Source organism: Trachurus trachurus (assembly GCF_905171665.1).
Source record: "Trachurus trachurus genome assembly, chromosome: 7".
Taxonomy (NCBI): Eukaryota; Metazoa; Chordata; class Actinopteri; order Carangiformes; family Carangidae; genus Trachurus; species Trachurus trachurus.
In genome coordinates, this window is record NC_139901.1 from 11,168,128 (window position 1) to 11,196,050 (window position 27,923).

Consider the following 27,923-nt stretch of genomic DNA (forward strand, 5'->3'; position numbering starts at 1 on the left):
TGGAAGTCAAGTGTAAAGATTAAAGGAAAAATATAGACCATTAAATAGTTCATGTTTTCATGCTGCCAAAAGTTTCATGGTCAACAGGAAGACACCATGAAGATAAATTGAAAACCTATTCCTGTATGTTAAAATATATTCCTTTATATTCTGTAACCAACATGCTTTTATAACAGGAAGTAAAGTGGACAATATTTCCTTCTCAAATAAAGTTGAATACAAAGCTGTGCTGAAATATAGGCCTACAGTACATTTGCTGCAGTGCAGTAAAATAGAAAAAAAGTTAATTTATCATTTATGAAAGTCACACTGAAACCACATTTAAATTCAAACAACTTTATTTCCACACATAAATGGCAGTGTTAAAAATATATTTACAGTAATATGCTTGAATTTAACATTTATTTTTGACGTTTTATTGGAATGTTTCTCGAATTTCTTTGCAAATGTGTCCATGACAGCTGTTTCTCTACTGGGCAGCAATAGCAGAAGTGTAGGCTACAGGGTTTTTGGGACCCTGAGCAGAATGGGGGGGGTGGACTGCTCTCTTAACACAGCTGTTTTCTTACCACAATTGTGGTTTATTCCCTTATGCATCTGTGTGCCCTGCTGTATCCACACTGGGGCATTTGTATTCCCACCATGTTGTCTGTAGATGCATCCTGGAAAAACACCAAAGCACATTTGCTGCTTTCAAACATAAGACTTGCTCAGTATGCCAGTGGAAATTGAAATTGTGCTGGTACTGCAGCCTGCCAGTGTGCATACAGCATAGTACATGTGCAATGAAAATACTATTAAATAAGTGAAATGGCAGTGAAATTATATTTGTGCAGTTAGAAATAGTAAAACAGCCACTACAGTAATAATAATACAAAGCAATAGGAACACTATGATAATAATATAATAAACAAGTGACAAATCTTTGAAATAGTCTAGTCAAGTGCACATAATAAGAAATTAAAAAAACAACAACGCGTATTTCAAACAATTTATACACAGGTTTTTGAATTTTTGGCACAGTCACTTTGTCTGTAAAAGCTCTCGTAATCAGAGAAATGTTTAAGGAGATTAAGACCTCCTGTCATTTAAAATAAATGTAATGTATACAAAATATTAACAAGTTGTAAGGCTGGCGTTCTTGTGAAAAGCACCTGTGCACACACTGCTCACATGCACTACTCCACACACCATAGCATCTCAGAGTGCCATGTTTCTGCCAAAATACCCTGACCCTCTGTGTTAATGGAGTGAGGAGAATGACTGAGATTCAGCATGAGTGAAATGATTGCCTCACCCCAGAGCTCCATTATCTCTGTAATTCTCCTGTACTCAAAGCTCAGCTCCTACTTTGAATTAGAGGAGTAATTACCCATAATGTTTCAGCACATAATCTACGTAGTTCCAGGAAGTAAACCTTCAGTTTGAATCAGATGAGGCTTAAAATTAACCACACGCTAACATGTTTAACTCTCATTTACCTGCAGGATGTTATACTGTTATGGCTCCTTGACAAATCTGAAGCCTTTTCAAAATTATACATTCCACATTTAGATGAGGTCTGTTTATTTAACATAGAGGTAAGGTAATCGTTTTAGCAAACCTACTGTAAGATTTGTGTAACTGAACACACTGACCACAAAATTAAAAGCAGTCATATGTGGCTTCTTCTTTTTATTTTAAACTTAACATTTACCTGCTGAGAACTAGTTTTTTTTTTTTTTTTTTTTACATTATGTGACTGTTAATGTCTAAACATTAATCTTATGAGAGCTAAAAAGCTTAGATGATGCTGATGGCATCAGTTGGTTCTCAGAAATGTTATAGGCTACTTAATTATATCTTTCAATTTCAGATCAGATAAAAATAAGTGCTCTAGCTAAGGCTAACACTGGCTGTTTCACCAATTAGTGTTACTGTGTTGTGTAGTTATTATCCTTGTTACACATCTAGTGTAAGTTATACATATATAATATACATTATTATTTGATGAAACAATGTGACTAAATAACTCTTATTTTTGTTGAATTTGAACTATTATTGTGCTTTTGTTGTGTTTCATCCTAATGACACTATATGCTGTGGGGGTTTGATCCTCTAGAAAAACAGTTGGGGATGTAGGCTTTCCATGAGCCACAGGTCTAAATAAAAATATGTACAGGTCTAAATAAAAATATGTAAAAAATAAAATAAAATATGTGTGATCACATCAGTGGGCTATGACATTCATTGGTCACAGTGGTGTATGGGTAAAGCATCCAGAGGCTTTGTAAGGCAACAGACTACACACACCTAGAGTTGTGCATCTGTGATATCTAGATGGCAGGTTTGGCATTTGCACCTTTTTTCCATTCTGACAGGAAATATAAAAACTAGGACAAAAACATTATTAACGTCATTTTACAGAATTACACACACACACACACAAAATTAAGTCCAGAACTCGAGGTGTTGCTGTAAAAATATGTGTGCATGTGTGTGTTTGCGTGAGAGAGAACCACATGCTTTTTAAGTGCTCTTCAAATACTATGTAGATAAAGATACACTGCCCAGGCAGTTCACCTTTCATCTTTATTATGAAGATATACCTGTTACCTCTCTTCCTGTAGCCTCAGTCCCCCTGTAGCCTCTCTGTGCTTTATTCAGTCAGATGTCAGTGGTCTCCATCTTATTGAGCATGTCCACCTCCCCATTGCTACAGGAATTGCTTCTCTTTGGTTCCCCATTGGCTTGCACCTTGGACCAGAGAAAGTGGTTGTTTTGTTCTGAGGTTTCGGAGTGGGGCTGCTCCAGGCTGATGGTGGCACTGACACGGCTTGTTTCGGTGATGGAGGAGTTGGTGTGGTAGTTAAAGGTGTTACTAGCAATGGGTGTTCCTCCCCAGCCAGTTTTACCCCAGGCGAACCTCCACTGAGCCCACTTCCTCTTCACGGCTTGCTGGGCCTGGACGTTAACAATGACAGTCGAAAGAGCATTTGAATAAAATAATCAATATTTACATGCTGTATCTTGTGAAACATTTTATTTTTTGCAAGTTGAAAAACCCAATCTTCCTGAAGCCGGTCTACGGTTTTTATTAGGTTAAACTACCTTTGACACATGTAATAGGCTACAACATTCAAACGTACCTCAGCATTGCAGAAACAGAATATAACTGCCACCATGAGTCCCTGCAAATGCAGATACAAATGACAAAAATGAATATCAATACGGACACATGTCAGTGATATTATCTGTAAATGATAAATGTTATTTAATTAGAAAAAGTCTTTTCACATGCAAGTCAAACTATTTAATTTGGCAACCTTTGAGCTTGGACATGCTTTAACTTCTTCTTGTCTAGCTCCTGTGAAAATTCAGCTGTATGTCCAATTTTTCATAGGCAAGAAACCAAATAGCACTTGCTTATTCATATTCAAGAGCAGAGAGGCTCTATCAGGCTTTGGAGTGCAGTTTAAATAGCTGAAAATGCTTTTAGTTTGATGTTGTTTCTTATTGACGACAGTGTTAATGGTACTTAATATTTGGAAAAACCTTTATGCAGAACACCAGCTGTGTTTGGAACAGAAAATGTGAAATCTTATATTCATAAGAGAATTTGCAGGTTATAGTTAACTTCACCATAGGAGCTTGTAAAACACATTCATGGTGTGAATTGATATCTGTAGCAGTGTCACCAAGAACTCTACTTTGTCATTAACTGTACCTGGAAGTGGCAGGAAATATGTATGAAGAAATCATAGATGGCACGGCTGATGCGTCCCTCCGGCCTCCAGGGGAAGAGGATGAACTGGACGCCCAGCAGAGGGATGAGGATGAGGGTGGCCCTCACTGCCTTCATGTAGGTCGTGGACTCAGCACAGTGGGTTTCCTTCAGCTTTGTGATCAGGACACGGACGATGTTCAGGAGGAAGATGAAGTTCACCTGGATCGATTGTTGATGGGGAGGACGGAAAAGATAAAAATAAATAAATAAATAAATATCGCTGATGGATTTGACCTCAGGAACATCCTTTCACACTACCTAAGGAATTACAATGACTGGCCAGATGGTGGCACTATAACAACACCTTCGAATAAGGAGCCCATTGTTTTGCAGGGTATTTAAATGGAACAAATATAATTTTCATGATTTTGATTTTGTCATTTCTAGTTTCAACTATTTGTAACAACATGAATGTTAAGATTAGTATTTCCAAGGCTGCTTGCTGTATTTGCAGCTAACACACACACACACACACACACACACACACACACACACACACACACACACACACACACACACACACGAATCATGATGACAGTAGTGAGTGAAAGTAGGACATCCTCATCAGCTCCAGAAGTTTGTGGATAGGAACAGAACTACAATTTCAGCCACAGAAATCCAAAATCCTAATACCTTAACAAATAAATCAACAGTAGTGTTATGTGAAGTGAAGGAACTATATACACTTTCAGTAATTACTCACCGCCAGAGCAGCTTGAATGGGCCCATGGATGATGTAGACCAGGTGAGTGTGGACACTGATCCAACATCTGAAACAAACACAGAAGGCAGGCACTGAAACTCCTGACTGTATTCATGTGAGTGTTCCCGCTACACACCCAGATGTATCCCAGAATGCATTGAACGCCAAAATGCACTAGCAATGACTAAAACAGATTTTAATTTAAATTTCCAGTGTGTGGTCAGTGTATCTAACCAACAGCTGTTTGTGAATATGTTGCAGTTTTGGCAGGTCTTGGCTGCCACTGAGCATCCTCAAGAGATGCAGTGCATTGTGGGGCAGAGGAACATGACCAGCAAGCTCACAGCACATTGTCAGAAATTCTTGCTAATGTAAGAATATGTAGGCCTATATATCTGGGCATTTTTATAATTGACATAGGCTACTATACAGTTGGAGCGCACTAACACTATATGAACAGCACGTAGCTGAAGGTTCTGAATGCATCTTAGATCCACTTGGCCAGCACTACATCCACATAGGTTCTTTGACTGAGTGAGTGATAGAGTTGTCAACAGGGGACATTTACCACAGGTAGACATGAGCACAACTTGATTAGAGGAAGGCTTTTATTTCTAATTCCTTCCATTTGATGTATTTAATTGACCAGATTGGTATTGTGGTTAAAACACTCCTGTTTGCCCCGTCAAAGACACTGCATTATGCATTACACAAAACTTCCTGTAATCATTTCAGATTAAAAGCCCTCTTTGAATGTGCAGATAAAAGTCATTTTATCTCTTAACAGAACTTAAATTAATGTGTTAACATGCTTTATTAAATGTGCCATCTCATTTCTGGTTACTGGTTCTTGTTTCTTTACTTGGTCAGTTACAATATGGCATCTCTCTCTCCCAAACACTCTGCTGCTCTCTCTGCTCACTGTGTCTTATCTTTATTATTCCACAGCCTCCTCTAGTGATAATGGTAGAATAGAATAGAATAGGTACTTTATTGTCATTCAAAATACACAGTGTGCATAGAACGAAATTTCGTTTCACTGACTCTTGGCACAAACAGAAATATATGTGTATATATATATAAATAGTAATACATGTAGTTTGTTTGTACTGGAGGTGAGGAATTGCAGAATTATTTTTATCCAAGTGGAGTCTGGTGGTGTTGGTGAGGGTTGATTACATTTGTGAACCCAGTCCCAGAATACACACACACACACACACACACACACACACACACACAATATGCTCTCAATGAATGAATGACAGCCACACAGAATATTTTATGAGTTTTTGACCCAACGTGGTCCTGAAAGCCAGTCCGACTATGGAACGTTGCGTTTTGACCAGTATACTATGTTTATACTCAGTCTTATTATATAAGATCTGATTAGTGATTATCAGAATCCGTATGACACAATCTTTACTGATGTTGGCAACTGTATGTCAGCTTTACTATTCATGCATGTATGGATCTGCTTTAATCAGTTCTTAAGTCTGGACAGTATATTAGCCATGGCTATAAGTCCTGTATACTTTGGATTGGTGGCACTTAAATTACCAATGCAGGTGTCCCTGACAATACATCAAACTATATAGCAGGGCCTCAATGATTTCTCGGACAGACTGTCACACACTGTGGAATCACCACCATGTTTGCAAGATTAAAGCACACAGAGGGGAAACAACATTGTATACAAGATGGACACCAGTGAGGGCCAAAGAACATAAGAGGAAACTGAACAGCTGAAAATCATCCTGCTCAATAAACCAGCTACTGAGCTGAAAGCAAAAAGAGTGAGGGAAGGGAAGAAAAATCTCACTGAGGAACTACAGAGGGTGGACAAAATATTGTTAAAGAGGGTTCAGGGGGTTTATGTTTCTTTATCTCTTTCCTCTTTTTCTCTCCTGCACACCAGAAGCTTCTTTAGGGCTGCTCTTGTTCTGAACTCAATCTCCATTTCCCTACACTCCCTGAGGAGAGGGAGAAACCCCGACCTGGAGTCAGGTTTCACAGTTCCATTATTGGTCTTGATCTGGACGTGAGCTTCACTGCAGAGAACAGGCAGCACGTTTAACTACACTGGTGACATCTGCATGGATGATTCACCTAGTAGCTACTTCTTACTTGTCATTAAAGAAGAGCCCACGCGCCACAGCATACGTCAAGGCAGGCAAGACGGGAAAACCTTCGGATGAAGGACAGAGGCAGAAATTGTTATATTATATATTTTCCCATAGCAAATATCAAAGGTTTTCAGTAACTGTACCAGCAGCAAAAACAAGGTGATAATGATAAAGGCGAAAATACGGCATGTACCATACTCATTCAGATGTAAAAAGACACAACCTTTTCACATAAAAGAATCCATTTGGAATGTGTAAGAGCTGGTTGAATGTGGCTGCACAGAGAGGCCGACTGAAAGCCTGGATAAGAGTTTCTCATGAAAAGCCCACTTATCCGTGCACAGGTACAGCCAGCCTTCAAGGTGACACTTTTTGTGTTGAATTATGTTTTTAATCTGATTCTCTCAGTGCAGCAAAGATCTCAAGACTGCTAACCTTGGAAATAATGTCACTGTGTAAGATAAAAGCATCTTTGGAGAACATGGCTGTCAAAATCAGTGTTGCCGCTAAGATATATCTACAAATGAATTATCATTACATTATATATGCAAAGGTGAAATGGGAACATTTATAACACATTCAAGTGATTATTTAATTCTGAATGTTACCTATACAAACACATTTAGTGGTTTATACCTGGAACAAACATTCAAACTCAACACAACTGTTACCATGGGCCAGTTTAAAACTATGATTACAAATCATTTTGATTTTGAATGCAATTGTTCTTAATGGTGTTCAGTCTGAGAGCTTTTTTTGGCAGTGCTTCATGTTTTATTTCTTTCTGTATTTGTTTCACTATAATATAATCATCTGCGTATTCTACTGGATTGAACATCATGTACCAATGTTTTTTTCTGCACACATCGTTACAGGACTATACAATCTTTTATATGGTATAGACATGACCACAAGTTGCAAACTTGCATTGAAATGCCAGTGTCAGAAGTGGAAGCCAAATCGTCCGAACTCACCCCAACCCAGAACATAGTACCAGAAGAGCTGCTGTTCCCCGACAAACACGGCCACTATGATGAGCGTGTGGAGGTAGATGCCCTCACACAGCATCCAGAAGTAACTGGAAGTAGATGTATACTGAGTCAGCACAGCCAGGACCTTACAGCTCACCTGATGATGGACAGGAAACAGTAAAACTTCACTTCAAATGTGCCATGGTGACATAAAGATATACAATCAAAAACAAACAAAAAATAAAGTGGATTTCTAACATTGTGTATTGAGATAATAACTCTAACTGAGTAGCTCACAGGGTTGCTGCCATTGGTGTGGTTACTGATAGTGACTGAGAGCCACATTATAGTAACAATGGAGTTCAAGATGAAGGAGAGAAACATGTTCTTGTGGATGGAAATTCTCTGGCAGCTAAGACTCCTAGAAGAACAGAGACAGAGAAGATGGATGGTTTATCAGTTTGGGTTACTTTAGATGGATTGATCATTAAATCATACTAAAACATAGCCTAATAATCATTAAAAATTAAAATGTAATGATTTATATTTTCACAGGCTGTTAGCATGACTACAATGCATATGAAATAAGATTCAAATATTTCAATAGCTTAGTGTTGTCAGTTTTACCAATGGGATAAAACACACTGATCATAAAACATACTGTGTGAAATTATGAAACTAAATCCAAGCATAAAGAGTGGAGAAATGTTCAGTCAGCCCAGACAGAAGAAAACTTGACTCACTTGAAGTAGGAGAAGATGATCAGGCAGATAACCAGGGAGACAATAGACAGACCATGACCCACCATAGCCAGGTAGTAGAGACTGATGGCAATCTGGAGGGAATGATGGTTTCATTAGAATAAATAGGGATAAATTCACCACTTACTAACAATGGCTATGAGTTCATGATGTAAACAGGCACCAGCAGTTTTTGCATTCAGTATATGCTATTACAATGAGATCTGAACTCCAGAACAATTCTGTGTAAGATGTTGAGTTTGAAGTCTAACAATGTAAAGGTAATATATGTACTGTATGATATATCCATATGTGGACATATACAGTATATCTAGCCAATACAAATATGCATTTATATGTAGGCTACTGTATGTATGCATTGTCATAGACATGTATATCCACCCCATAGTCCATATAATTGATATTATATACAGTCAGTAGGGTTCAAAGGTCTGAGCTAACTGTCTCAGAATGGGAAAAGAGTGTTAAAATGAATGGGAAATTGTGAAAAATAAATGGTCTTAATGATACAAATTCCATAATGTGTTTCTCCCTAATCAAGTCATTACCCTAAAGTACCTTGCGGTTATAGGAATTTCACAACATATGTGCATGTGATAATAATCTATCCTCTTAAAGGTGACATAACGACATATATCACCCTTGATATCGGACATTGGGACATGTGAGAAGCAAGGGGATTGATATCTGCTTCAAAGTTAGAAAGAATTGTGATATGTTATTTTTGGCATTTCAAAATTTTACACAAACAACAAACACATAAGAGCATAAAATAATCACCAGTTAAAGTTACGTATTGACTTTTCGTTTGAGATTTTAAAGAAATCTGACCCCACCGTTTGAACTGTAACTTTCAGCTGAGTGTGCTGGACTCAGCTTGTTTGCTGTGGTTTACAGTCTCTGGTGTTCATGCCAGTTCCGAGCACATGATTCAGTGAATCCAGACTCCAGTTGGCCCTCAGGTCATGTTGTTGTGCTCAGCTGTCCAAGCATGTGTTGTGTAACTGTCAAATATCAACATCTGTCACAAACCCCTCTGGTGTTGTTTCCTGTGATCAGTTCTAAATCACGCCAAAAGACCTCACACTATAGGACTAAGTGCAAACTAACCAATGGTGTAAAAAGGCCTCATTAATCCAGGACAAGCAAATGGTTGTGTGCTAAAGGGTAGCCTACTTGAAGGTGTTATTTTTTTCATCTTCTTATTCCATTTAATGACAATAGCGAATAAACCTTTGCAACCTTCTCATGCACATGGTGTTTTACCTGGAGTTTGTCACTGGTGTAGGCCTGACACTGGGTGTAGTTTGACCAAAGTCGATTGCTCTCTGGGTGACGGAACCACTGACCATCAGGATTACAAACTTTGGTAACTTTCTCTGTTGAAGGCAACATGATTACATTACATTAAATCATACAAACATTCTTTGTAAATGTAATAATTAAAGCAGAAGTAAGCGATCCGGTCGTTTTGGCTAATGCTGCGTTCCAGGCAGGCTTTTGAAACCGTAAATTACAGCTTCAAGTCACGACTTACGACTTTGTAGCGTTCCAGGCAACCCACTCGTGTTTTTCCGACCTGTTTTACGTGTGAAAGTCACTATAACGGCCACTCGTAACTTCCGACCCGTGAACTCGCACCAGATCGAACTGGTACAACTTCACAGGTCGGAAAAACACGAGTTACGAGTTGCCTTGAACGCACCATAACGTCTTGTCAGCCGATGGAGTTAGCAGCCCCCGCCCTCGTCATGGATCTATTGGTCCTCGTCCCTGCACACACAGCCCTTCATGCCGTTCTCTCTCCTCATTTGATAAAACTTGTAGGATACGAAAAAAGTTTTCTCCTCGGCTCAGAGCAGAGCAGAGTGACTGACAGACCCGTGTTTCGGTCCAAACACTCTATGTAAGTGATTGCTGTCGGAAGATATAACTATTTAAGACTTATATTAACACAAAAATATCGCTTACTTCTGCTTTAAGCAAATTAAAGCCGAGGCTTGGCAATTGAAGAAAAAAACAAATGCATAACTGTCTAAATACTTACAGTTCTGGACTGCGTGTGTATCTGAATGTGTTTGTATGTGAGTGTGTTAGAGCCTTACCAGCAGGGTCAAAATCCTGAAAGTACTCAGGACACATCTGCATGGCTGTCCCTGGAGCTGTGTCCCCCCAGCATAGCCAGCCGTCCCACGTACGATTACAGTGGGAACCTGCAGAGGCAGCACACACATGACAGATGTGTATGTGACCTCTTGTCTTAGCTTTTTAAACTGGGCATTTTATTGTGATACTGTTTCCTACAGGTGCAGACTTTAGACATGACATGAGGCTATTCTGTCATATGAAATTCCAAACTGGTGCAAGTCTAGAAAAAGAGATGTAAAGGACTACTAGAGTGTAAACCTTTTCCATTTCCAGTTACAAAATGATGTATGCACAAACACATGCACTCTGTAGGGGGTGCTCTTTCTCTGCTCAGCACTTGAGGATTCACCATTGTGGGGCAGCAGAGAATTTCCTCCAAGTGAGAAGATGATTCATCCTCTGCATGTTTAACACCAAAAGTAAAAGCTGATATCTCCTGTAAAGTAGGATCTTCCTCTATAGTAGCCTATTACCTATAACTCTAGTAAAAGCATTTAATGTAAATGATTAGTGTCATTTTGATTAGCAATTGTGAGAGATATAATGAAGTGTGAAATGTGAACTTTCTTTTTTTTTTTTATATATATATATATATATATATATATATATATATATATATATGAGAGAATCTGGTTATTTGAGAATCAACTTGTCTTCATAAACGTTATGGCTTCTACAATGAAGGTTATACTATAGTCTTTGTTTTATGGATTGTGCAAAGAAGCAGAATGTTTTAAAGGATCATTTGAGAAGCAACCTAGTCTCAGAACAGAGCAGGGCAGAAGTCTTCTGTGTCTGCGCTGTCAGCATCTCACGTGTCACCAAGGAATCATAAAGGTAGAGAAGTGTTTAAATTTTTAATAACCTCCCTGCCCGAATGAGTCATAAATTATCTATTCAACCTAAATGGTGTTACACTTATATAATCTTTGTTTCTAAGCGTGGTCAGCTCGTACAAAGAGCGTCAACAATAGACGGAAACCTGGTGGTACCAGGTTGCACAGTGGCATGTTGGGAAATAGAGCACAAAATAACATTTCAAAGGCAGTGAAGCACTGAGCTGGAGTAAAAGGCACTGGTGAAGAGACAAAGGGCAAGTTTCCTTTCTTTCAGACACACTTCCTCTCTCTCTCTCTCTCTCTCTCTCTCTCTCTCTCTCTATTAGTGTATGCACATACTGGAAACTATAGGTCAACCAGTAATGCATATAGATATTATTAATTTTTTTTAAATAATATGTGTAGAATCTTATATAGTCTATAATTTTCTCTTGATATATCTTTAAACATTCGTACTTATCCAAATCAGGTTTTATTGTGTGGCATCTTTTTTGTTTTATTGTGCTGCACGTGTTAATTATGCCAGGACTCAGAAAACACACCTTTATCACACAGTGTTATCAAAACTGGGGTTTTTTCCGTGTATATCAAGGAGTGACAACAATTCATTCTCAGGGGAAAATTAGTTGTTATAATAACCTCCATTGAATTCTTGTCAAGACACCTTGCAGCGGTGCTGACTGACGTGTCAGGGGTCTAAGAAAAGCAGTAGACTTAAAGGATAATTTTCGTTTTTTACAACCTGGACCTTATTTCTAGCATAAAATATGATCATTCTACTCACCCAGACAACTTTGGTGTCATTTGGAGTTGTTTTGAAGAAATTAGCCCCAGTGGAGCGGCGCGTATATCCGTATAATGCGAGAGCACGGGGCACGCAATGCAGCCTCTAAATAACACATTATCCGCCGCAAAACTCGCTCATTTCGCCAATATTTTGTTATGATACACTAGTGTTATTCCCCTCCGAGCCCGTGGTGGCATGTTATCAACATCCGGGGTCTCTAGGTTGACTACTAACCTCTGATCTGGATGATGTCATCTCCGACCGCTGCCCGGCGCAGCTAACTTGCTACGGCTAATGCTACGGTTCGTTTCTGCGTGTTTCTGACTTGTCAGAACAAAATGAGCAGCTGGATGAAGTTCAGCTTCCACAGGCTTCCTCTCCTCAACCTGGACTCACTAAAGCTCCGGCTAGTTGAGCTAAAAATGGACCTGAATGCCGAAGCAGAATGATTATTATCAGAATGAGCCGGGGCAGCGGTCGGAGATGACATCATCCAGATCAGAGGTTAGTAGGTCAACCTAGAGACCCCAGATTTTGATAACATGCCACCACGGGCTCGGAGGGGAATAACACTAGTGTATCATAACAAAATATTGGCGAAATGAGCGAGTTTTGCGGCGGATAATGTGTTATTTAGAGGCTGCATTGCGTGCCCCGTGCTCTCGCATTATACGGATATACGCGCCGCTCCACTGGGGCTAATTTCTTCAAAACAACTCCAAATGACACCAAAGTTGTCTGGGTGAGTAGAATGATCATATTTTATGCTAGAAATAAGGTCCAGGTTGTAAAAAACGAAAATTATCCTTTAATCCTCTGAAGCACATTAATGTTTGTACTAAATTTAACAGCATCAAAGAGTGACTTTTGTTTTTTCTTTTAAAGTATTTTTCTCTGCCGTTATTACAGTGGCAGTGAGAGAGTCACAGGAAAGTAAGGGAACGACAGTAATGGGAAGAAATCCAGCAAAAATATTTCTGCTGTTATCAGCTCAGCTGTGAATAAATAGGTACAATCTCATCACCTTCTTCTGTACGTGGCGGATCGTTGATTATCTTCAGGTAGCACTCAAACTGAGCAGCCAGGATCTGGTGTCGGGAATTTCCAAGTACGGCGGATATGTCGCTGAAATTATCCTGCTGCTCATTTTTCTCCATTTCCACAGCTACCATGGAGCCCACATCCTCAGACTGGGACACCTGGAGGTCATCCAAGAATACAGATAAGGAATACTGGAGATAATAACTGGAAAATCCACATACAAATACCAATAGTGAAGTCAATACACATTATATTATTACATTTGACTGGACTTCCAACAGTGTGACAAGGATATAAAGTATAGACATTTACAGTTGTACTCACCTCTGTGCCCACAACCAGTGCAACGATCAGTGAGAGTGTTAGAGCTCGCCACATGTCTCTAGAAAGGGATACAGAACATTGCATTTATAAGACGTTTTTATTTGCCAATGAAATCTCAGTGCATGTGACGTAAAAGCTGCATTTCATCCCAAACTGTAAAAAAGAATCTGAAAACAATAGTCATACTGTAATTAACAGCAGAAACAAAGAACTATGCAGTGTTAATGTGGATTTCAATGTGTGTGAGCTTGCGTGTTTGTGTATGTTTATTTACGGTATGTGTATTTTCTCATCTACCAGGACAGGAAGTTCATGCTCCAGCAGTCATTCCTCTTTACTGTCCACTCAGGGTCAGAGAAACAGATGAGTGTTTATTATTATTTTTGAGCAAAAGGGCAGCAAGTTCCCTTTAGGGTTTCCTCTGTAACGAGCCTAACAATGCTGAAAGAAATCCTCAGCGTGAGGACACGAGGAAATATGACGGGCCTCATCTATGAGGAGGAAACCTTGCTATGTATTTCAGTGAGAGGATATCATCGGCTGTGTTCTTTCATTTTGATGCTGAAAAGAACATAATATTTGTTGTCAATCACGATGGGAAATAATGTGTTTCAGGTGTCAATAATGCAAATATATTAACTGAATATTAGATCTTATAATAGAAACTTATAAATATAGCTTGAAGCATCACTCTGAAGGGGAAATCAGAAAGGGACACTGGAAACTTTTAGTACTCGAATGTGAAAAGCAGTCATGGTTGAAATTGCCAAGAAACTCTTTTTAGAGGCCACAGTAATGAAAATATTTTGACGGCTGGGAGCAAAGGAAAGACTAATAGAGAAATAAAGGAGAAAGAAATGTGGGAAATGCTGTGCGTCAGGGGCGCACGGAAGTTTCGGGAATCAACGCTTTGTGTAGTACGGACAACCATTCGTCATTCTTTGTTTGGAGTTCTTCTACCTAACCTGCTCTACTTTCTTATGTCCAGCAACGGACATAGCAGAGCAGAGGAAAAACAAGACATAGACCAGAAAAATCAAACAGAGATGTCTAATTAAATATGCTTTAGTGACTATTTCAAACTGTAATTCATAATGTTAAGTGCTTTTTTTGTTATGTCTCAGTGTCAAAGGGAGATGGTTGTGTAGGGTTGAGTTGTTTGTACACAAAGGTAATAATTAAAACATTTGCAGTAGCCTACTTTTCAGTTCATTTTCTTGCTAATTCTAGCTAATTGTATACTGCTAGCTATTGGTAATATTTCTGTATGTATTAGGGAATTTTTTTTTATTATTATTATTATTTTTTTACAGTCCTCCCAAGATTAAAGGTACAATATGTAAGAAATCTAAAGCAACTGGCCGTAAAATCCTCCTAATATGTCACAGAGACTCAGGAATAATGTTCATATAACATGATGAACTCACCAACAACAATAGTACAGCCAGAGTATTCACATTAGAAATCTTTTTTGCAGACTGCAAATCATGTTTATGTTTTGAATTTACGTGTTGGCATGTTGCGCCACCTAGCCCTCTCTCCCAGTCACGGCGGTGTCAGTGGCATTTCAGCCTACGGTCTGCTTCCACTGAGCTGCCGCTACGACTGGGGGAAAAAATGAGATCACTGTGTTTTGAATTTGACTGCAGTAACCGTTTTTTGGCCACATTCTTACATATGGCACCTTTAAATCATTGTTATTTTCATCGAGAACACATTTGGCTTAATCTTAGCTTTGCAAAAATAGGAAGCTGGAGGAAATAGTTAATGCATCTTTAACTTAATCAGCTCAAGATGCACCATACACCAAAACTGTATTGTATTCATACTTATAAGAAGAAAAGAAGACACAGTGTGCATTGTATTTTAACTAGGTGTTAGCTATAGTAGCCTATGTGCTACAACAACATTAATTTTATAGTAATTAAACTTTCAAATAGGCTACCTCCTTTGAAGATGGGTCTTTTCTATTTAGATGTCTCTGTGAGCAACGGCAACTTCACACTTGCATCGCTGTGTGGATTTAACAAATTAGACTGTTATAGTAGCCAGTAGGCTAATAGTAATAGCTTTATATTCATATTACATAGCCAATTTACATTCACTTATCTAAGTCCACGGGCAAAAAAATGGCAATTATTCCTATTTCAGTGTCTTTTCTGGGGTTTAGTTAGTAGTAAACCATGGTGGACAGGAAACTACAGTGTCAGAGACCCATTAAGTTGTAGCTTAACACATAATACAGCCCATCAGCTCATAAATCATCCTCAGTATCTTCCCTGCTCTGTGATCTTTAAATGATTTCCTTCAAGTGACAGACAGCGCAGCTGTACGGTTCGGTGGCTGTAATTTGACACACTGAAAGCAAAATTAAAGACATTTGTGAATTAAAAGGCAACATAAACACTGTTATTTTCAATTATCACTGTTGCTGAGCACTAATGGTAATTTCTGTATTTCACACAACAATGTGACATCGTTTCCCTTCAACAGCAGCTTGACTTTCTGTAGGCGACGACAACCGTACACAGAGACACTCACCAGCACCCACACACATTCATTTATAATTATAATTCCATTCAATAAAAACCAAACAATGAATGCCGTTCTGTCTGTTTTGTACACAGTTGACTCCAGAGATGCATTGTTCCCAATCAGGACATTGTAAATCCAAGGACACACGTGCACCCACATTATAATACCTTGGCAGTGCTCGCTGTTTGCCATTGTCACCAATGTACACTGCGTACAATCCATCTGTCAACTGTGGTCAAGTAGTTTGGGTTCCTTGGTTTCTGGTAACAATACAAACTGAGAGGTTGTTGCCTCTGACACTTCCTCTGTCCCTGTCTTTTTGTCCAGGGTCATCACCTCTATTTTTTAAATTGAGGTGCTTCAGAGCACGAGACATACATGTAAAAGAATTTTGTTTAAATGTATGCACATATTTGTGCAAGGCACACTGGTTGTTAATGATAAAGTGTGTGTTTATCTGCACCCAACCACATGTTTCCATCACTCTCACTAAAGGAAGACATATCTGTCCCCTACTATCTTCTCGTCTCATGTTTTCCTCTCATTCCTGCTCTTTCACAATCTTTTCCCCCCAACCTGTCTCCGTCTCCTCTGTTTTTTCTCTTCCGACACTGTCGTCTGTCAACATTTATCCCAGTCACTGTCTCATGCTTGAGTCTATGTGTGTGTGTAAGTGTGTATGTGTCCCTCATGCTCCCAGGCTGCTCTGGCTGCAATTCAAGGAACAGGGTTTGTTGAGATCGTCTTGTTGCTCAGCCCAGCTCTGTAAAGTGATGAGGACAAAAACACCAAAATCACTCAGATGTCAACCACTACTAAGAAGGTTGTTTTTGTCTTTCATCTGTGGCCTATGAATAGTTCGATAGGTGGAATATTTGATGTTTGGTTTTATACACACAGCTTGATACTCATGTGTTTGTAGCAACAACACCAATTGAAATTTAAACCCTGACCTGTGCTGTTTTATGGGTGCGGTTGCTTGCTTTAACTGAACAATAGATGAAAAACAACTAATTTTTCCAAGTCTCCAGGACAGTACAAAAACACACTCATTTTCAGAACAGACAAACAAGATTATTCGCTTTGACGATGTAACAATGAGCACAGGCAGCTAGAAAAGACGGTGAAATATTGCAATCTATGGCGGGCAATATTAGCATTGCTGCTATACGCCCTGAGTGGGAAAAACTAAGCCAGCGCAGAATGAGTTTTTCGGCTACAATGTGGATATGAAAAGGCTGAACCAATGATGAATTGACAAGTATACTCCATGTGTTTAACACGTAATGTTGCCTAAAATGATTAAAAACACACTAATCAGCCACACTGTTGCACTGGGTGATGTGTTCCTTCATTATGATGAATGTAGGCACAATAGTCCATTGTAATTAAAGGCATGTACACTGCTAAGACACTATATAAGGGTACTGACTGAAAAAAAAATTACATTAGTGATGTCTAAAACAAATAATGTGCCTTGGTGTTATATAAAAACAAAACTCAATTTCCAATGTCGACTTTCAGTAAGAGTGGTTTGAGATGCAAACCAACAAATTGTTGTTTTCAAAGTCATAATCACAATGCCTTTATTGTCATTGCAAAGGATGTACAATGAACAGTTTAGTGCAACTCCACTCAGTGGTACATAAAGGAATAAAAAAAAGACACAAAAACAAACGGCCCATCAACTCGCACAATTCTAGCAGGATAGTATTACTGTACTCAGCCTTTCTACTGCAAGCTGAAAGTGAGAGTCCAGTTCTAATTTTGTTGTATTTGTGGGATGGACTCACAATAGCAAACATGCAGACTGTGTACTGCAAACCAGGAGTGAGTTTTTTCTTATATTTTCTGAATTATTTTTCAAACATATTCAGTTGTAAGGCGCCTGTGAAAGCTCCCTTCCTTTCTCACCATAACAATTCATAATGCCACGACAGCAGATGATCTACGTTGTACTTGTAGATGTCTCTGTTCATGGATAAATCTTGTTTCAGTGTATTCCTTTAAAGGAGTCCTGATTTCTTTCTCCAGTGTGGTGTTTAGATGGTCTAACAGCAGTCATTGTCAAACTGGAATGTGTGGTTTGCTTGCCTGGTAACAGCTGTAGAAACAAGAGCCACAAGTGCAACATGTGTAGCCTAGCCTCACACGCACAATAACACAAAAGTCATCAGCTAGGATCATAAAACATATGAACTAATGCATCAGCCCTCAAAAGAACCCACATCAGGCTGCAGCCGTGTCTCTCGGCAACCATGCTGCCAAAGGTAAGTGAGGCTTGTGATAAATGCACCATCTTTTATGTGCATGAATCACACACCTTGCAACACACATAATCACAGATACAAATGCTGCCAGGCTCAGTATAATCATCAGAACATGCAGCTTCCTGCAACTTCTGTTTATTTTAAATAAAAAAATAAAAAAAATAGTATCAGCATATTTAATGAAAAGAGAACTAATATTTTGTATACAGTATCAGTGTGTCTGAACTGGTCTGACTGGCTTCGGCACACCACAGACAAAGAGGACACAGGGTTGTGTTTGAGCCTCAGGGTCCTACTTTATATTTAGAGACATTCCAATGGAGACAAATCTCAACTGAGGGAAATAAACACACATTTCCTGAGCCACAAATTCATACAAAGGCTCATAGGATGAGTCATCAGTTAATCACTTAACTTTTATATTAAACAAATATACTTGTTTATAACCAAGAGGTTCAAGAGTGGCTATGGTAATTCCTGCCTTCCTAAGTACAAGCAGGTAGGACATAAATAATAGAAACTGTTCTTCTCAGTAACTCATGCTGGGACGTAATCGGACATACAGTAGACCAGCCACACCTGGCAACAGACAACAATTTAGAAAGAGCTTTCCTGGCTATGAGTAGTCCAAACAACAGTTCTGAACTATTGGCCCGGCCAGCGCTCCACACTTTCATCTGCCCCCACTGTTTAAATATCACCACTCTGTAGTGTTTCATCCATTCTTGGAGTTATTTTCCTCAAACTTTCTCTCTCTAAATCAATTATGATCTACAATTCCCAGAATTCCTCTGGATCAATCCCAAGGAATGGTAATTTTTCAATTAGATGGTGGATGTAGCTTGGTACATCTGACTTCTACATAAGGTTTTTTTCTTCCTGGACAATTATTAAGTTTATACATCAAAATATCCAGCATCTAGCGTGTATTTTCTGTCATGTTCAAAACGCTGGTCTTCTTGATCCCAATCGTTCAGTGAATGACAACCCTCGACACCCTAAAACCTCACCGCGAGAGTCATGCTGCTCTCAAGGGGTCACGGGTCATCAAATGGGATGATGGGAAATCCAAACATTGCTGTTCTACTGTACCAGATTTAGGTTCATTGCCCCATGCACCCAGCAAAGTGGAGTGCAGATGCTGCTGTGTTGTAAAACAGGATATTACCCTGACCCCATGGCGTCATTTCGTTGACGTTTGAGGTTTTGAGGTATGAGTAAGAGAAAAAGAAATTGAAAGAAAAAGACAGCCTTAACTTCTATAATTAAATTCATGTGTGACCCCTCTGCAGAACTCTGTCTATGTTCAAGGTTACATTTTTTCAGGGTGGAACATTTAATATTAGCTACAGAGAATGTACATTTGTCTTCATAAATGCAGTGATTGAATGCTTTGCTTTATCTAATTTGAGAGGATCCAAGTACATACATGTGATATATGTTGAAGAGAGAACAGAACAAAGGTCAGGACCCCCCCCCCCCCCCCCCCCCCCCCAAAAAAAAAAAGAAAAAGAAAAACTAAAGTAAAACATCTAAGAGCACATAAAAGAAAAACAACACAAGGGAAACCCTAATTTTATGACAATGTTCTTCTTTAAAGATAACTTCAACAAATTAGATGTAAATGAATAATAACAGTGTTGTGCTGCAGACTGTTTGACAGAGATATGATAAAATACCAGAATTAACAAGAGAGAGCAAAAATACACAGCTGCTGACTTGAGAGCAGCCAAGAATGAGCTGAAAGTCTTTGACCATTTGCAGTGTGATGTGGTCAACAGACTACAGTAGGAAATTATAACCTGCCAGGTTCTTATATTCATTTGATAATTGAAGGAAAATAAATGACTTTTCAACTCCCTGCAAAAAATCACAAACTTCTGCCTCTAACTTTGATTTTTATTATATTAATTCACAATTGAGTCTTCAAAACCTTTAGAAGACTTCAAGAGACTAGGATCACTACTGGGTTATATTTTATTTGAACATTTTCACTTTAATCAATTATTAAAATATTTTTTTCTGAATATCTAATCTATGATATTGAGCAATTCTGACTACAGTAGTATAAGTTACCAGTGTTGGAATAAGACCCTATTAAGATACTTTGTTTGAATGATAGTATAAGTAAAAACAAAAATGTAACATACAAGTAAAAGTCCTGCACATCATGGAATATAAATTGTGGTTAGTTGTAGTGTACTCTGTTACAAAATATAAAATTCTGAGTTATTAGACTGTTAAAACTGAAAGTGTCAGTAGTGTTTTACAAGTATAGCTACTTGAGGTGGAGATAAGATTTTTAAGACCAATCTAGGGGTCTGGCCCCACCAAAGGGCCACAAGATAAATCATGGGGTGAATGATGATCAATGAGTTTGGAGAGAAGAAAAAGAAGCAGAATATGCAAGAAGCAGCAGAAGAAAAAGATTAAGAAGAGTTCTTTACAAAATGTTGCTTCTGTGTCAGTGCAGTGAAGGAGAAAGTTTCCCATCTGAAACATCAGCATGGCGTGAAACCCTGCACCGGTGTACACTGTAAACTCATTGAGGTATCTGAAAGGTAACATAACTTTACGCAACCTACAAAAACGAGCTCTTACTCCACTGCAGTGCTAATTTCATGTCTGATTTCAGATGAATAAAGTGGTTCTTGGTGCAGTTGCATCGTCCTTGTGTCTGTTGTCTCACTGAGTTCAGTCTGAAACTCAGTTTTCAAACTGAATTTACTCCCCTCTAATGAGCTACTCTGGTCGACTGTCTTATAGGTCAGACTGTCAGAGCTCCCTCTGGGGAGTGTGTGTGTCTGTGTGTGTGTGTGTATCTATCACACATTATGCCTGTTTATTTGTATTCCATGCGGGGGATGCAGAGAAGCAACTCAAAACCCAAAAGCCTGTGTGTCCCATGTGTCAAAAGGTTTGTGTGTGTGTGTGTGAGAGGGAAGGCAGAGGAAGGATGAAGGTTAAGGAGGACGCTATTATCTTCCTCTGTCATCCTGCGAACACTTCCTCCCTTCACCCCCCTCTCCACTTTTAAACTGCCCAACAGGTTAAAAATAAGTCATTGTTACACATACACAAAGGGACATGGAGGGGACTTTCATAGTGAGGCCACACAGCTACATCCTCATGGGCTTTTAATATGAAAACACTGAAAGTCCATGTGTTGACACAAAACAAATCTAATTTCCACATTTGAGAAGCTGGAACTAATTATTTAAAACACATTTACATAAAAATGCTTAAATTATTATTTAGTCAGTCTGTTGATTTACTAATTGATTAATTGACTAATTGCAGCTCTAGTGTAAAGATGGTGCTGCTGACTGTGTGCACAAGGTGTGAGAACAAATTCAGCTTTCACTGACTCTGAAATCTCTGTTTTAAGAGGACACCAATATCAAACCAAATGGAATTTGTCAACTCAATACTTTTCCTAATCAACTGCAAACAGCACTAACAGGATCGATGAAACCATCATAATTTTCATATTTTCAGTGTAGGTACTGTGGTGGTGTTGGCGGTCGTCCTGAGACTAATTAACATACCCATGATGTGGGTCATCAGGATCACCTGGGCCAAGGTATGAGGTGATTTGTTGCCCCACCTTGCCTTTAGGGATGCACTAATCCAATGTTAAGATCGGATATCGGCCCGCAGATGTTGACTAAATAGCTAGATCGGGTATCGGATGGGCAGATCCATGACGCCGATCTATTCACTTCAATTCTATGTTTGTGACTAGTGCTACATCAAGTGTCAACAATCACAGGGCAACAACGTTTTACAAAGTTAGGAAAGTAATGTTAAAGTCAAGTCTGGGTAGGGTTCTCAAGTCTTCATTGTAGAAGATGGCAAATAATTGGCATCAAAAGCCACCACCTCTGTTCAAGGATGGTCGTTCTAGTTGGACATAGATGGTCTCCTTTACTCCTCTCTCAATCCATTGTTCTGGAAAATCCTCAAAATAGATGCAGATGTAGCGGCGTTGGCTCTCCTGTACTGTGCCATGCCACACACATCAGATGAGAGATGAAACGTCTACAAGAACTGAAAAACCACCATGACCCAAATACATACAGAGATGTATTTCCAAAGACTAAGATATAGATACAGACAAATACAGTATGTGCTATGAAACAGACAATTATCTGGGCACAGGTGGAATTAATGACATTAACTCTCTCAGGAAGCCTGATGTCCACAGTTAATATCTGCAGCACCTGTGGAACTCAGTCATCGTTAAGATTACTAGCTGCACCTGTGTTTGATGAGAAACGTGTGTCAGGGTGCTCAGACACAAAGCAAGGTCTCATACCAAATGAAAATGTCTCTAAAGTGCCACTGTCTCTATCTGCTAGAGCATCAGCTGCTAAAATGGACCAAAAGTTAAAGCAGAAGTAAGCGGAATATTTGTGTTAATATAAGTCTTAAATAGTTATATCTTCCGACAGCAATCACTTACATAGAGTGTTTGGTCTGAAACACGGGTCTGTCAGTCACTCTGCTCTGCTGTAAGCCGAGGAGAAAACTTTCTTTGTATCCTACAACCTTTATCCAATGAGGAGAGAGAACGGCATAAAGGGGCGGCCCTCTCTGTGTGTGCAGCCAAGGGATGCGCGTAAATGTGGTGACGTAGGGACGAGGGCGGGGACTGCTAACTCCATCTGCTGACAAGAAGTTAGCCAAAACGACCGGATCGCTTACTTCTGCTTTAATAGTTTGAAGTTTTATGTCTGTCATATTGAGATTTTAGGCTAGACCAGGGTTCTCCAACCTTTTTTCATCTAAGAGCTACTTTGACAAAAAGAAAATGGCAGAGAACTACTCGTGTTTTGTAACTTTCATTCTTTTCATTCGTGAAACAAAACTCTGTTTCCTACACTTTGTGAAAATAGAATATTTTTAGCCTCTTTCATCGTAATAGCTGAAAATATTACGGCCAGACAAATAGAAAGGAGGCTGAAACATGTCACAGGACATGTCTGTTCTGATAATACAAGTCAATTGTCCTGAAATATTTGTTTGTCTTCTACAATACACATTCTACATCTTGGGACCGAGCTACTGTACATGGAAAACAGTAGGGGAGACACAGCCTGACGGGGAACACCTGCAAACACTGAGAACCGCGTAGCATGTTGCTGCAGGAAAAGCTGGTCCGTGGAGCTGAATGGTTAATTTTTATCACATGACATGCGGCAGCTTGCTGCCTCCAAAAAACGTAACATCGCTTTGGGTTGTGAGCACATAACGCGCATCTACATTGAAAGTGGTGGATTTGTGTGCCCAAAAGTTGCTACATCTGAACAGCCCCCGTGAATGCAGACAGGCTTCAACCAAGGCGGCAGCCAAAATCACCCAGGCGGCCCACCATAGGCAGGGAAAATCAGGTTTGCAGGTTTGCTAGATGACCATTCAACTTTACCAGATTGTTCTCAGCAATTTGCCAAACTTTCCAGCACCCTCTCGTGGACTGATCCCTTGGTTTCGTCTCAGCTTCCTCCTGACCACCTCTCCACGTCTCCACGCCACGGTAAACCTGACAGACTTCAAGACTTCGACCACCACTTTTGTTTATCCATCTCCTGGTTTTGTCTGCCTGTGGTTGCGGCGTGCCCCTCACTGGTCTGACTTCACCTGCTGATCCTTCAGTTCCCCGTCCATCCATGACCTTCCGACCTACCTGCTCCCTCTCGTCCATTTGCTCCATTTCTTACTGCCAGTGCAGTCCACTGTACTATCCAATAAAAGTCATTACAAACTGCTTCCGTTGTACTGCTATTGGGTCCTACCTCAACCCGTTACAACCACATCTATTTAAGAAGAGCAAGGAAGTGTAAGTGTATTAAAGAAGTGAACCAAAAATGCACAGTAAGACATGTAAGGGTTTTAGGAAAGAACATGAAAAGAAGTTTAATTAAAAGAACACTTGTTTAGTGTGGAGTTTAATACTTAAGGGGAACTATATGCATGTCTGGTTACTTTTTGCTGCATTGTCCTTTTTTCCCTCTACAGAGCTCCCTCTACAGTTTCAAAATGCATATTTTCACTGTCATAAAAACTAACTGCTAACCCTCCTCTCTCCCCCTGGCCATGTGCATCTGTTTTCAATGAAGCCGGCAAGAAGGCAATCCATGGAGCGATGTCTACGAAGGGGATTAACATTAACAAGAGATTACGTATTACTGGGCGTGTTTGTGTCATACTGCCGTGAAGCAGTCCATGTTTCTTGTGAGACGAGATCTAGGACACCAGGTCGGAGGCGCTGATCTTGCAAGGTTGGTTTTCGGCCAAGAGACCCTATGCAGAGAGCCTCCAAGTCATTTAACCAACACAATTACTCCAAAGCTGTTTAATTAAGGTAAAAATCTTAAATAGTTCCTTGTTGAGCATGGGGCCCGCACATACAGAGGCTATAGTCCTTGCTGCAGCCGGCCCCAGTTGGAATCCCCCAGCGGCCTTTTGCTGTGTGTCATTCCCCCCCTCTCTCTCCCCATTTCCTATCTCTCTCTGGCTACCCTGTCAATTAAAGGCATAAAAGCAAAAAAAAAAAAAACTTTAAAAAACAACAAAAAAGGTCCTCTTTAAAGAGACGTCTAGATCCTCAGAGGACAGAGGATATTATAGTATATATCATTTGATTCGGGGGCTCTGAACCTGTTCTCCATTATGAATCAGGGCATGAATGATATCCATTTCCCACTGTTGAAGTCCTGTGTTTCTTATAGACTGTGTGGAAAGTGCTGCTCTTAACACCGTCTGATCCTGTAAATCACTTACGAGGTTCAAACTGGCAGCAGCGGGATTTATAGCAACTGAGCTGTCCATCGTGTATGAGTGATTATGGACTTGGTTATTTTCCCATACTGGACCCCCAAAATAGCTGCTCCAGCTTGGAAGCTTTTCCGTGTGGTGTATTTTTATTTTTCATCTGTATTTCCTTGTCCCTGAGGTCGTAAAAGCTGCACAGGGAGTACAGACCAGAGATGAGAGGCAGCGCTCCCCAGACACATGGTCAGACCTCGATAGAATCAACCACCCCCCCCCCCCCCCCCCCCCAATCTAACAGAGCACAGTCTTTCCCACCAGTCAGCTGACTGTTGAACCCTGTGGGCTGCAGCAGGTTGTAGGCTACAGCAGCAATACATCAGCTTTACAAATCCCCCACCCCCAAACATCTATCAGTCAGTGTGGGAGCCAGCACACACAGTTCTCAGATATGGTCAGCCTGACACCACATTCACCACCAAAGCATTCACACCAATTGTTTTCTCTTCTCATTTCATTTCATCTTAGGGGTGAAACTTGGGAAAGTTTCCCTCCCGAGAATAAACAAACTCCTTTTCACACTATCTTTGAATTATCGGATCCACATTTTCCCCATGTGAAGGGAGTTGGTATTGTTCATGAAAGCCAGTTAATTAAGCTTTGGCTTTAAATATTTGCACCAGTCGTGTAATTCCTTACCATTCAAAATGATAGGAAGTCTTTGCCACTCTCACTACAACCCCCTGCACCTATTATTTACATACAGTATGCAACCCTGACGTGTCATCTACCACTGAGCCTAAAATAAGCACAAGAAAAAGAGGCAGTGAGTGGGGGGGGGGCTTGTTTGTGTTATGAAAGGGAGGGGGGACTGCAGAGTGAGTGAGTTGGGGGTTAGGAGCAAAGTAGCAGCCAAAACACCTATTAATACACTGATCGCTGCCCAACAAGAGCAAGCTGTTCCAGTCAGAGATGCACTGGGACACTAGTGGGGGCGTATGTGGGGGGTAGGGGGTGGAAGTTTCCCACGGGCAGATGCGTGGCCAGACCGTGGAGTTTGGAGGTATTCAAAAGTCAAGTAAGGAGCTGGTCCGAGGGATCGATGTCTTGGGTGTGAGGATTACAACTTGGCAGCACTATAAGCGGAGGGGGGTAAAGGGTATTCCTGAAGACACTCCACTCAAATGGAGCTAATTATAGACAGAAACACACAAAGCAAGCATGGAAATAGCCGTAGCTGGTGAAATAAAAGCTGCCTGGCAAATTTTTCAGAGGCGAGTCCAAGGCTGAGGTATAATATCAGTGGCTGTTACTCTATTAAACAGTGTGAAACTGAGATATCTGAATAAACATATAAAACACCAAAAGCTTCCTTTTCCGTGCACAGCAAGGTGATAAAGTAGCGAGCAAGGAGAGCAACTTCTGCAAGTCAGGAGTCTTTACTGGTGATTGCCAATGTGCATGTAAAAGTGAATGAAAATCACCTGGGAGAAATGCAAATACCTAGAAAAATAACAAAGAGCATCTGTCAGAGCATCCAGCCTGTTGGGAGAGTGTTCACAGTGGATGCGTGCATCACCTCCATTTTACCTGCACTATTTTACTACATGCTGGAGTTAATTTACATAATTTCTGGAACTCAACCTTCATCTATCTGTGAGAAATCCGTTTTATTTTATGTTTGCTGGCTCAGCTTTCGAATGGTGTGTGTGAAAGCTGAAACTCTCAGTTATTAATATTCATGTTTCATTTCTCAGCATACCTCAGTTTACACAAAAGCTCTAGCTCCTGCTTTAAAATGCTGCTGTGTTAGAAACCCATTATACAGTAAGTGGTCTGAGTCTCAGAGCTCTTACAGGAGCCACTGGTCGTTTCCAATAAATGTCTAGATTACTGTAATATCACCCATTTTTACTGTCACATACCAGTCACTTCTGACACTGTGTTGACTCACTATACTGCCTCATGTTGACCTAGAACTCATCAGCCATCTGCCATGCTTCAAATTAGTGGAGATTATAACAGCAACACCCCTACTCCAACACGTCTGTTCTATTTTATTCTACTCTGTTTCTATTTCTATTAATTTGCTATTTAGACTTGCAGCTGTAGAGGCAGGCAACCTGCCAGCTAAGGGTGTGACCTTCCTTCAACCTGTACTATTCATCCCCAATGATATACAGGAAAAAGCACAGTGACATTCCATTATTATTGTGCTTTAAACACTTTGATTGTGCCTGAGGGTGTCACCAGTTAGTCTACAGTCACCAATTGTGTTTAAAGATATAGACACAGCCTAATAATGATTCAATTGGAAACTTACAGTGTAGCTTATTTATGATAATAAATAAATAAAAATAAAAATTTACAGACATCAAGGTGCTTTTGCATAATTAACACAGTGACTTAATTTTTCTTGGGTAGCCTATTACATCGATATGTTATTTGAAAGGGCTCCATCCGAGTTGTAAGGATGGGGAGTTGGGGAAACATTTCACACAACCGCATTAAAGTGTGAAGACGCATAAAAACCACCACATTAAGTCATGTTCCCAAATGTCTGGAAGCCAAACTCTATAAAAGCAGAGACTTGTATCCTACCTTTTCTCTGAACGAGTTGTCAAACCGATAATTCCTCCAAATATCCCCATGTTTGCATGATCTGAGCAGAGAAGTCTCTCATGCTGTCTCTCTGTCAACACTGACCAGCCCCGACCACTCGGCTACAGGCAACACGGGGAACAATATGAAGTGCAATTTCCTGTTGCCACTTCCAAAATAAAGCACCGTCAAATTGTCTTGAAATGTTCGTTGTTTTGAAGGACCATATTTCGCGGCTACATTTCAGGATTGATGTCCTTACGGAAATTAGATACAATTTTAG

At 39.9% G+C, this 27,923-nt stretch overlaps 1 protein-coding gene across 1 annotated transcript; it reads right to left on the reverse strand.

The window, feature by feature from the left end:
• Nucleotides 1-316: 316 nt before the first annotated feature.
• On the reverse strand, nt 317-27,781 carry calcrl2 (calcitonin receptor-like 2). The gene is made up of 13 exons (XM_083975447.1): nt 27,641-27,781; nt 13,464-13,521; nt 13,123-13,297; nt 10,430-10,537; nt 9,591-9,703; nt 8,307-8,398; nt 7,861-7,984; nt 7,567-7,720; nt 6,594-6,654; nt 4,470-4,536; nt 3,707-3,925; nt 3,129-3,170; nt 317-2,943 (listed from the first exon to the last, which is right to left on the reverse strand). Exons 1-13 carry the CDS (start codon nt 27,688-27,690, stop codon nt 2,647-2,649), a joined length of 1,560 nt encoding a protein of 519 aa, XP_083831573.1. The 5' UTR covers nt 27,691-27,781; the 3' UTR covers nt 317-2,646.
• Nucleotides 27,782-27,923: the final 142 nt, after the last annotated feature.